General features: G+C 41.9%; 1 protein-coding gene across 1 annotated transcript; it reads right to left on the minus strand.

The window, feature by feature from the left end:
- Nucleotides 1-9,549: 9,549 nt before the first annotated feature.
- On the minus strand, nt 9,550-10,924 carry LOC147603483 (uncharacterized). The gene has a single exon (XM_086796927.1). The coding sequence runs from the start codon at nt 10,885-10,887 to the stop codon at nt 10,363-10,365; it is 525 nt and encodes a 174-aa protein (XP_086653053.1). The 5' UTR covers nt 10,888-10,924; the 3' UTR covers nt 9,550-10,362.
- Nucleotides 10,925-12,505: the final 1,581 nt, after the last annotated feature.

Consider the following 12,505-nt stretch of genomic DNA (forward strand, 5'->3'; position numbering starts at 1 on the left):
ACTCTTTCAAGCACATGTTCCGAATATAGCAAGGGGTAATGATCCCTTCTGGTGGTTGCATTAACCTTTTTGAGATCAACGCACACTTTGAGTTTCCCATTCTTCTTTGGTATGATGACTATCGGAGAAACCCATTTTGAGTGCTCAATAGGGTATATGAATCCACATTTTACAAGCTTTTCAAGTTCCTCTTGTACAATCTTTGCATACTTAGGATTCATTGGGTAGGGACGTTGCTAGACTCATTTAGCAGTGCTAATCATTGGAATCGTGTGTTGCACCACCGATGGTGGAATACCCTTCATATCATGATATGTCCAGGCAAATATGTCCTTGAATTCTTTAAGAAGCTTCGTAAGTGCAGCTTCTTCCACCTTGGTGAGGTCTTGAGCAATAAAAACTGGTTTAGACTCCTCACCCGGATGTGCTAAGTCTATCTCCTTAACTACCGCAAGGCCATCGTAGACACCGCTACTCCCATTGGTAGGCGTTTGTTGGGCTTTTGTGTAGACCACTTTACGTTCCCCTGTGGTGAATGATTTGAAATGCTCGGGTGCGGGGTGTAAGTCTACTGGTTCTCGTTGTGCCAGGCTTTTTTCTTTCAATTCCGCTTCCTTTTGCTGCCTGCTGAGCCAACTCTTGGTTTTGCCGCCTTCTTGTAGTACGACTTAGTTTTGGCTTCTCATTAATTTCTAATTGGGCGACGTCATGAGGTTGCGGAATACACCACATGACACTTTGGAGGTATTGTCCCCAATTATCCGCTAACTTTCGATTAGCATCAATGGCTCCTACATAACTAAGCCATTCTGCAGTGGATCTTTCCTTGTTTATTGCAGTTCATACATTAGCTCGATGGCGTTGGTGCTTATGTCTTGTTTTCTTCTTACCAAGTTTTTGATTTTTGTTTCTATCAGATTCGAACTCACTTGGTCGATCTTCACTTGTGTCCCCCTCACCTTCGGATGAACTGCAGGAGGTTACTGTCCTAGGCCTTGAGCACCTTGCTTCCACATTTGGGTGAATATTTGATTCATCCCTCCCATTAGGCTCAGAGTCAGTTTCTTCTTGAGATTCAGATGACTCAGAGTTGGATTGGTCAGAGTCTTCGCTACTATCATTGTTGTCAAGGGAGTTTGCCACTTCCTCGCCCCATCAGGAGTCAAGTGCATAACACCTATCATGTTTATTGGCACTAACGGTAGCATATCTTGCCCCTCAGCAGGTGTTACCCAACTTGTGCCTCTATTTCCCCATGTGTCTATGGTTGCCGCTAGGTGTACCCAATCCACGTTATCCGACTCAGTCATACCCCGTAGGACATCCATATAAGGAGAATCTTTCCCATCATCAGTCTCTTTTTTGCATGTATAGCAATACCTTAATGGGGCGGAATGAACACTGGTATCCGATCGATTATCGATGATAACCTTGCTTCCTAAAGGATGCGCACGACCATTCTCAAGATCAACTCGAATGACAGTCCTGGAATTGTAGATAGACATGGTTTTTCGACCAGTCATGTACCATTTGTGCTTCCCTCATGAAAGGACGTCCTAAGATCATTTGATATGACATAGGATGCTTGGAGAAATCCATTACAATGAAGGTATGTTTTACCTTGTATCCCAAGACCTTGATCTTAACGGATGAATCTATCGAGTAGTTGGTTATTATTGAAGCGCTCATCGTCGGGAGTGCAGCAAGAATTCAGATGCTTCAATCGACTTATAAAGTCTCTCACTGACTCCCCTTTTTCGCGTTCAGTTTTTTGGAGTTGAGATGCTACTCCCCAAAGCACACCCTCACGTATGTATTCTTTCAAGAACAATCTCTTGAGAGTGGGATAGTGAGTGTGCTCTTCAACCCTCAAGGTTTGATACCAATCTCCGCCTTCCCACTCAAGGTTAAGCCTAAGGCTTTACACTTATGCAGGTCATTATGCTCTTCCAAGGAATCACACACGTGTTCAAAGACTTCAATGTGCTTCCTAACATCCTTGTTACCACTGAAGTTTTGAGTGAGCTTAGCCACTTGTACTGCCTTGCTTCTAGGTTCTCTCTCAGGCATGCCCCGCATGTTTTCTGCAATAGATCGTCCGATCGTCTGAGCAAACGCTGCAAGATCACCTAGGTGAGCAGGCATAGCTGGTGGAGGCACTTCTGGGATAGCCTGGCTGATAGGAGTTGGCGTTGGTCTGAGTATGTTGGCAAATGACGTAGGATATGATATGTGACTAGGCCTAGCTCCCCTTGGATAATGGTTATGATAAAGCGATCGTGGAGCATACGCCATTGGCATACTAAGAGGTGTAGGAGCTACATGAGCATGAGTAGCGATAGGAATATATGGTCGATAGGCACTGGCACGCACTGTTGTAGGTACTGTTCCACTAGGTAGCGGTGTCGTACTAACTACAGTGGTAACAGGTGCGCTTTCTGTCATGCTCATCATTGGGATAGGCATTGTGGATTCCCTAATGGAAAGTTGAGCCAAGGTTGGAAAGCTAAAGTTACTGCTCATCATGGGCTCAACCTGCATTGAGACTCCAGGCGAAACAACATACGAAGGGTCTATGGGACTCACTGAGGGAGTCTCCAATTGTGATAGGGTTGGTTGTTTGGCCTTGCCCGTATCCAAAAATCTCATAGGGCCAGTGGAAACTAAGTTCACTCCCCTATTTTGCCTCTCAATTTGGATAATTCTATGAATAGCCTCACATATCATTTGTTGTTGCTCCTCTAGATTAGTGGCGCTAGATGTAGATCGTAGGACTTCTAACCAACCTACATGGTATGTGTAACCTGTGTATAGGTCAGTTAGAGTCTCTGTGTGTAGATCATATTCCCAATTTTCATTGAGAAATATCCCATCCAGACTTGGTGTGCCAAACGGTTCTCTTGAAGTAGACACAATGTCACTTCTTATATGGATTGGCTTTTAGGGACCTCTACTGTAGGAGCATCGGAATGTGGTAGCTCAGTAGGGCCCTCATTAAACGAAGTGGGTAGAATATCCACATGGACACTCTTTGGGAGGATAGGGTCTACATAAGATGTGAATGGCGAATCTACTACCCCTCCTTCCTCATTTACTTCGCTTGTCGCATGTTCAGAGCGTGTAGCTCTACTAAAGGTCTCTATTAGACGACTAAACATGCTAGATCCGGGTTGTGGGGCCCACACTGGCATGTTTTGGCCTGTCTCCTCAGGGTTCTTGGTAGGGTGTCCTTCCATGGCTTCTGAGTCAGAGGACGAGTCACTATCCACTATTCGTGGATCTTGGGTTGCACTCCCTTGGGTTCTAGCCGAAGGCCAAGATGCCAACGTGGAGGGATGGTGTGAGCCTGCGTAAACTGAAACACTTTCTAGTGGCTCCGGCTCTAGTACCCGACCAGAGCGTAGATGCATGTGATGTGGGTACCCTACGGGCATTGGTAACTACCCTTGAAGTCCACACAAGTGGTTTCTTAGGTGTTTCACACCCCGTTTTTACTTGTTTTTGTATTGTTTTTAAATTATTTTTAACTCGTTTTTGACCCCCTTACTTACGGTCGAACTTGGACTAGGGCGTGCGATAGCTCGAAACGAGCGTATCGTTTAAAGGGTCCTAGCATGCTTTACAGCACCGTGTTCGCCTATCCAGAGCTCCTGTGGTCCTCAAAACAGTCCGTTTCCCTTGGGGGGAAAGGGCGAAAGCCTATTTGCTTATGGTGGAGGAAAGGGTGAGGGCTTTATCCCACATGCTCACTTTACTTCCTTGAGAGTGGGCTACATATAGGGCACAACTTCCCATAAGCTCTCACTTGAAAGAAAGCTATGGAGGCTCACTCTCCTATATATATATATCAAAAGATCGAGGCCGAGGCCGGGGTCGGGGTCGGGGTCGGGGTCGATTGGGGGTTTTTCATTTCAAAATTTTTTTCTCTAATTAAAAAATCTTTCCTCTCCACACGTTTGGTTTTTTCTTTAAAAATAAAATTTAATTTTTTTATTTTTTTAAAATTATTAATTTTTTAATAATTTTTCAGATACGTTTTCTACGGTGTCTTTCTGGGGTTCGGCCTTGGCCGCGGTGCAGTTCGCACACAGCACAGGTCTGGGAATTCAGAAATCCCCCCGCACGCAGAAAACCAGATAACAGAACGCACGCCCACACGTAGCGCGGAAAAATAACGGAAGAAACAGAAATGCAAAAGACAAATTGCAGAAACAGCCTAACAGAACACGAAAATACCTCAACAACAAACACACATTCGCTTTCCTACAGTATAAATTAAACTTCGTGCAGCAGCCCGAGCTGCAAACTGGAGCTTGGTGTAGGGCAACTCCCCGGGCGGCAGCGGCGCCAAAAATGTGCGCTTTTGCCGCACAGGTCATAGCTAGGGACTTGTCGAGCACCGTATGCAAGCCACGAATGGCTACAAGCATACAACCAGGGAAGGAAGCTCAAACAGAATGCAAAGGGTGTGTCACTCATCACCGCTCAACCGCCGCCTTGAAGGATTCCCGCGTCGCAGTGAAGAAGGAGCCGCCATCGTCGCTCTACCGCCTCTTCGCCATCGTGCCGCTACACAGTGCTCGATCGCTCTCTCACTCTCTCTCTCTCTCTCTCTCTCTCTCTCACGCAGGAGAAGGAAACCAAGGAGATAAGGCAAGAGCACTCTTGTATTCACAACACATGAGAATGAGGATTTTAGGGTTACATTTGACTCTTATAGGTGACTTGGCCGTTCACACTTGGGCGCCCATACATGGCCGGCCGATCCTAACCCTTATCCTACTGATATTCAAGGTGCGCCTCTCATCGACGATCACCCAATCCCTTCATCCTTAACATATGGTGCCGACAAGCCGGCCCATGACTCATCAGAATAGTTAAACTAATTACATGACGTAAAACATAGTACGTCTCATTGTCCATCATAGGTTAACAAGCACTTACAGTTTAGTGTCACCACCATGAATGCCAGGTAGACTATTCATGAGAATTGCAGTTTTCTTTGGCCAGCATCCCAAACCTTGCCCTCACAAATAGGAATGGGTAACCCTAGTGCACCCAGGGACATCGCAGGTTTAACCGCCTTCTTGTCCATGGAAATCAAAATGCCCATAACCACCCTATTGCAAGGTTGCCCAACCCTTTAAAGAGATCTATCGGATTGGATGAACGAACGCTTGTCCAATGATGCACCACGTGAAACAGAGAGTCCCTTTGATAGCCCACCCCAATCCACCCGTAACATTAGTGCCTTGAACAATGCCAATATACCCAAGGTCCTCGTCAACAAATTGGGTAACTATTATGAGAGTGAGGATACCAATGCGACCATACCCATTGCCTATCAACGTCATAGGTCCATCGCCATCCTTGATGGTAGTGCTGGAGTTAGTATCATTACTAGACAATGTTGGGAAGCATGGGGAAGGCCTGAATTCGAGACCACCACTCTCGTAGTAAAATTAGCAAATGGCATGATTGCTAGGCCAGTCATTATAGTGCGAGATGTGAGAATCACCACCTTCCATCTTCCCTTCCAAGATTCCTTTGTGTTGATGGACTTCATACAAAATCAGGTCTCCTACGATATCATCCTAGGACATCCCTTTATGTGCCATGCTCGCCTAGTCCATGATTGGAAATCATGCCTCGTTAGTGGAGGTCTATTTGTAGAAGAGTTAGTCACAACTGAAAGGATGGCTTCCCTAAATGTTGTCGAACTACAGGAGGAGGAAACAAATAGGGAATCACAAGACCCATGGTATGTCCCACTCCCTAAGCCAATTGACTTCAAGAACTTGAATCATCTCTTGGCCTTGATGGATCTTCCTATCAAGACAGGAGTCCTACAACACCGAGTAGAAAGCAAAACTTCAAAAATCTTGGTCTCCATCAACATGATCTTAGCCTCGTACTCAGAATCAGGGGTCTACAATGTTGACTCTGATTGCATTTGTCTTGATCACATTGGCACTATTGATGTCCACCAGAGTTTACTCCTAACCGGGGTCTCAATCTAAGCCACATCACTATCCCTATTGGCTGCATAGAACCACTAATAGAAGATGATCCCCACACATCTGAAAGATTCCAAGGGTCCCATAATTCTCACAACACCAATGGGGGCCTAAGCCGAGCAAGAAGGTATTAGCCAAAGAGGTGAGGCGGCGAGAGTGCTTAGTAGTCAAAGAAAGATTGAAAGAATAGGAATGTGAAGAGGAGGAGTTGGAGGACCTCCACAAGGTTTTGCCAACCCACGGAATCAGTCTTCACATCATAGGCGGTTCAAAACGTCACGTCATGAACTCTAACCAAAATTTGTCCAGTTTCGTTTTTAGAGGTGTTTCGTTGCGATGTTTCTGCAAGTGTAAGTTTATCTAGAGGTGGTACTGATTCAAATGTAGATGCTTCCCCTAGACTCTCATGGCTATCAGAACCCCATAACCTAGCAGTACTATATACATCTTTGAAAGGCTCATCTTCATCACTTGAAGATTCATCGTATATGCATGGTTCGTTTACAACTTCCACACCTTTACCTTTCTGCTCCCTGGATCGGTTAGTCGATTTTGTCATCCTGGTTAAAAAAACAAATCCAATCAATTTCCAAATACAAAATCACACTACAAAGCTATTACACACAACTACTTATCCTATCAACCAACCAAAAGAAATCTCAAAAAGAAATGATGAAAATGACCTTGTATTCCAGACAATTGGATCATCGTTCAAAATGAATCATAATGCATGTACAGGGTGGGATTCGATCATTCTAATCCAAATCTTTGACAGAAGCTTTGTATGGCTTCATCAAGATCACTGAGAATTTCACGAAAGTGTCCATCATAGGATCTAGTGAAGTATCAAGTACTTCAAGGCTTGATGATCTACATAGAAGACAAATGGGTCAGCAAGTAAGTAATGGCAAAACTTTTGAACCGCAAAAATCATACCCAGTGCTTCTCATTCAGTTGTGGTGTATTTCTTCTCTACAGCAGACAGTTGTCGACTCGCATAATAAATGGGATGGTCGAAGCCTTTGTCATCTGGTTGGCATAACACAGCTCCTATTGCAAATGCTGATGCATCGACATGCACATGAAATACTTTATCCCAATTGGGTGTTACCAGAACAGGTGCTTCAGTCAAAGCCTTCTTTAAGTCTAGAAATGCATTATGGCAGTTGTTGTTCCAAACAAAATCAGACTATTTCCAAAGCAACTTTGTCATAGGGGCCGCTTTATCCGCATAATGTCATATAAATCTCCTATAAAATCCTACATGTCTTAGGAACGATTGAAGTTCTGTAACCATTGTAGGTGATTTCAATTGCAAAATTTTGGAGACTTTGTTGACATCTGGCATTAGTCCTTTTGACGACACAACATATCCAAGTAAGAGGCCATAAGGTACTGCAAAAATGCAATTCTTAGGGTTCAGAGACATGCTATATGCTCAACACTTCATCAAGCATTGTCGTAAACAATCAAGATGGTTTCTTTCTCGGCTATCCACACAAAAATCATCAAGGAATATTTCCATGAAGTCACGTAGAAAGTCTCGAAAAGCTTGGGTACCACCCCTTGAAAAGTTGCCCCCAGTGCATTGCATAGACCAAAAGGCATTACTCAATATGCATAAGTACCCCATTCCGTTACAAAAGTAGTTTTTGATTGATCATCAGGGTGGATACTAACCTAATTTTAGCCACTAAATCCATCAAGAAATGAATAGAGTTATTGACCAGCCACATTGTCAAGCACAGTGTCAATAAACGGAAGCAGAAAATGATCTTTCTTGGTTGCAGCGTTGAGCTTCCGATAATCTACACATAACCTAATTTCACCATTCTCTTTCAAGACTATGACAATTGGTGACACCCATTCACTATTGTCGATAGGATAGATGAATCCAGCATCAAGCAACTTATCAATCTCTTGTTTTACCTTCAATGAATACTTAGGATTGAGGCGATAAGGTCTTTGGTAGACAGGTTTGGCATTATCTTCCAAATAAATACGATGTTGACACAGTTTAGGAGGTATACCAGTCATATCCTTGTAGGACCAAGCAATAACGTCCTTAAACTCTTTGAAAAGAGCCACATACTCATCCAACATTTTTGGCGTCAACTGAGCATTTGTGGGAATTCTTCAATGCCCAAATTCACTTCCTGAATAGACAGATGTTTAGAGTAGTCAACCATGATTGAGGTTCCTGTTTGCATAAGCAGGACGCTTGAGAAGTTTGACTTCCTTCACTGTATGTTCCAAGTAGAACTGCAGGTAATCAGTAGACTGGTTTATAATAACCGGCTTGGGTTTAAGCTCCTTGCTCTTTCGAGGCTTGGGTGTTGTTCTATCCTCTAGCTCTGCCTTGATCATGAATGTTAATTCAGCAAGGGTTACTTGTGTATACCCTTGTCCTATTGGCACAAATTCGGAGGACATATTCTCCAGCACATACTGGAACCAATCAGTTGGTCTATCCCTGCCATCTGAATCACAATCGGCCTCGTGTCCTGTAGTTTTAGACTGATGCTTGCAGTGGACTGTTTTTAAGGGTTTGGAATGAGAAGAACACGTTGCACTAGGCATAGCTTTCAATGTACAATCATCAATTAAGAATGACATGTTGTTGTTTGCACTCTCCTAAAAAGGCAATAAGTCTGGTAAGCACAACACATAGTACTAGAAAAGAAAGGCTTTTTTTGGGTGTATTTAAAACTTTTTAACTAAAAGAAAACAAAAACAATCTAAACCACACCGCACTTGTTACGTACATTAAAAATTCGCAATAAACATGATTCAAAGTCTTGTCAAATGATCCACTTGTTGGAACTCATCCACAGCATCAAAGAACACTTCATCTTGACTGCCATCCTGACTCCGTGATTGAAGTTGAGCATCTGAATTGTGAAAACCTAACATCATTTTTTGGAAGGCTTCAAGGGCATTTGTTAGTTCGAATGGTATCATCTTATCATCCTTCTGTGAAGACTTCCAGTTGTTGGCCTCTTTAACATTGGGCATCATCCTTTTGGAATCAGCAACCTGACCCAAAAGAATAGAATGCTCTCTTACTGCCTCCAAGCTAATCACACAATTATCCTGATCACAAGTGCTAGATGAGGAGATTAGAGATTGTTTAACCCAGTATTCTTTGGACAACACTGGTTGAGTGCAATACCTTCTAGCGTGTCCCATGTTTCCACAGTTATAGCACCGCTTTGGTATCCATTCCTGTCTCCTTGATTTTCAATTAAGCTTTCTGAAAGGTGAAAAATTCTTGAGTGAATCACATGTCACCATTTTGATCATGGTAGCATCATCGCAATTTGGTATAAGACTCTTACCAAGAGGACACTGTTAAGGGGTAGGAAAAGAACAAATCAGAAAATCAATTACATAAAACATATGACAATTCGTGATACAAAACAGAGACATAGGCACAGACAGGGAAATCTGTTTTGCTCCTGCATGATCACACAAAAATAACAGTTACAACTGCCAGCTTTTCCCACGACTTCTTCTCTCTTTTTTCCCACTCCCCAAAAAGATATATAATCCATATATGACATTTTACATTTGATCAATTATAAAGGTTTAAAATACCTTTACAAAGCCAAAATAAAGATCTCCTAAACTATGCTTTACTTATGCCTTTAACACTGGCACACTCGGTGGTTACTATTTTCCCAAAATAGTAGACCTGAACCCACAAAAAAAATCCCCTGATTTGATTTCAGTCTACATCATTTTGCTTTGTTGCTTACATCTTGAAACAATTCATCACCTTTCTAATCATTTGCTGCATTGATATTTGCCTGAGTACCAATCATATTTTCCTCTGTACATTGAACATCTGAAGTAACATTCTTCTCTTAAACAACTGTTTTCACTTCCACAAAAGGTACAATAGCCCAATTATCAGATAATATATTATCACTTGACTTTTCAACTTGCACTGGAATTAATGGATCTGCCAAATCCAAATCTATTGGATTATCCAATAACATTTGCTGAACATTTTGCCATTCATGACATTCAGATAAATCAGAAACTTGTGTAAACATGTCCTTATGTTTAGCCACAAACTTTAACAAAGTTTTGAATTTGCCTTCAAAATCCCTTATGTCCTCTGCTGGTTCTTGCATTTGATGAGTAGAGACAGATTTTCCAACCAATTTATCTTTGAGTTCCTGCACTTGTGCTTTCAAAGTTTCACCATTCAATATCTCTACTTTCACTCTATCCTTCAACACAGTCACTGTACTCTTCAATTCCTTAGTAAGTACTTTCAAGTTAGCCTCTAATTCAGATTCATCCCTAATCTGAAACATTTGATATGGCTTCTACATAATTAGCAGCATTTTTTCTGAATTAATTGCCAAACTTGTTCCCCTGTTTCAATAACATCATTCATCAATTCAGTTACATCAGCTTTAGGCAGAAACACTGCATCAACATCTAATTCATCAACCTCAATTGAGCCCTTCAGCTGCTTCTCCACATCTTCCAACACTTTCAACCTTTCAGTTAATATCCCACAATTCACTTTCAAAGTAGCATTTTCTTTTGATAAAACAGTCAATTCATTGACAAATGTATCTTTTAACTCTTGAATCCATTGTGTTACTATAGAGGCTTTCAAATCTGTATCTGCCATCTGCTTATTCAGAGCCAAAATTTGCTCCTCCTTTGCTCTAACCTCTGCCTTAAAAAACTCTCTCAACTCTTCCACATCCTGCTGCAATTTGTCAAAATTAACAGTTTTAGCTTTCTCAACCTGATACATAGAAATCAAGGCATTATTAGAATCACTCAAGGGTGTAACCTTCATCTGCAGACTTATGGCATATTTCTGCTGCCTTTCAATAAACTGCATGATATCACTGAGATTTTTAATAACTGTTTCTGCACTGATTGCATCAATATTTCCCTGCTTCAACTGCATTAGGATCAGCATCTTTAAACAGATCAGCAACTTCTGTCTCTTGTACTTTCTTTGAAACCTTCTGCTTACCCAATTTGATAGAGATTCTCTTTGCTGGGACATTTAAAACTTTTCCTTGCCTATTCATTGGTCTAGGTATTAACTCACTAGTCAAATCCTGGTCCCAGATATCATTTGCAGAATTTTGTTCCTGTTTTTCCTTCTCTACACCCTGTTCAACAGTCATACTAGTACTTTTACTCTGATCAATAGCATTTACTTCTGTCTTCAATTTCTTGGATGATGGTTCACTGTCATCCTGAATTGTTAAGGAGATTAATTTTCTTCCCTTTCCTAGTCCAGGCTTTCCTGTTCTTCTCAAACCACTCTGGGACAATGCTAATTTCAAAGATCCCTCCTTGGCATATTAAAAAATTATGCCTAAAAATGCTAGAATTTTTGAAGTTCCAGATTGCTTCCTTTTGTCCCCTCCATGCACCTCCATGACAAATCTATTATAGACAATTTGTGCCCAGTTAAACAAAATACATGTTTCTGTCGCTGCAATCAACCCAAAATTATCTTTGCTCATGTAGTCAACCTTCACCAATATTAAAATTCTTTCTATAAGCCAGGTTAACTGAATCTTCCTGTTCTTAGTCTTTGCCTTCTTTATCACAAAATAGCCTCTAGTTTTTTCCCCCTGTCCAAATTCTTGAACCATCTGTTCCTCAATTGCCTTGTTCCACTGATGAATTCCATCCAAAGGTAACTTAAAAACTTCTGCAAAGAATTCTGGTGAAATCTCCTTGTCACAAGATGACACATCTGCCGACTGCAAACATGCTAATTGAGTAGGAGCGTAAATATTCCTTGAAAATTTCTCCCAAGGTAATTGCGCAAATTCTTGCAGTCTCATCACCTTCAGCCACTGTCGATTTTCTTCTTCATCCAATTGTAGCTAGGCCTGAAAATCTTGCAAAGGATGCATAAGACTCTGTGTCAAATCCTTCGCTTCACGTGCTTTCATCTCATATGCTGACAAGTCTTTGTCACTGAATTCGGATTCTTCTATGTCGGGTTGACGTACCACCACCTTGCCCTTGGAAGATCTTCGAAGTTCTTCCGCACTCTTGTCCGCTAGAACAACCTTACGCGGCATAGTTGTATATTCTTTGTTACAAAAAGCAACAGTCACATGCAATATAAACACTGTGCCAAAAACTATTGTCGGCAAGAGAACTTCCTGGCAAAGATGTACCTGTCTCCGCAAGGCTGGAAACGCAAGCTGTTTATGCTTCACAGTGTGAAGAAGACGAAGAAAACAAAGCTCGAATTCGCAGTTCCTCAGAACTTGAACACAAACATCCACACATGCGAAGATTTGACGTTTGGCACCAACAACATTCCTTTGTATGATTGCATGCAGACTGTGGTCGATATCCACGATGTGATCAAAGGACATGTGTGAAAATGATTTTGTATCCACTCCCACCAAATTCAAATCAGCATCTTGGAACTTATTGATTAAAAATAGCTTTAATCTAAAACCATTCACTGGTTTAGTCAA

This window comes from Cibotium barometz, chromosome 64, assembly GCF_041138505.1.
Source record: "Cibotium barometz isolate CiBa-2024 chromosome 64, ASM4113850v1, whole genome shotgun sequence".
NCBI lineage: Eukaryota > Viridiplantae > Streptophyta > Polypodiopsida > Cyatheales > Cibotiaceae > Cibotium > Cibotium barometz.

Excerpts from the sequence above, each read along its gene's own strand:
- LOC147603483 (XM_086796927.1), bottom strand. The coding sequence starts at position 10,887 with ATGCAGTTTATTGAAAGGCAGCAGAAATATGCCATAAGTCTGCAGATG.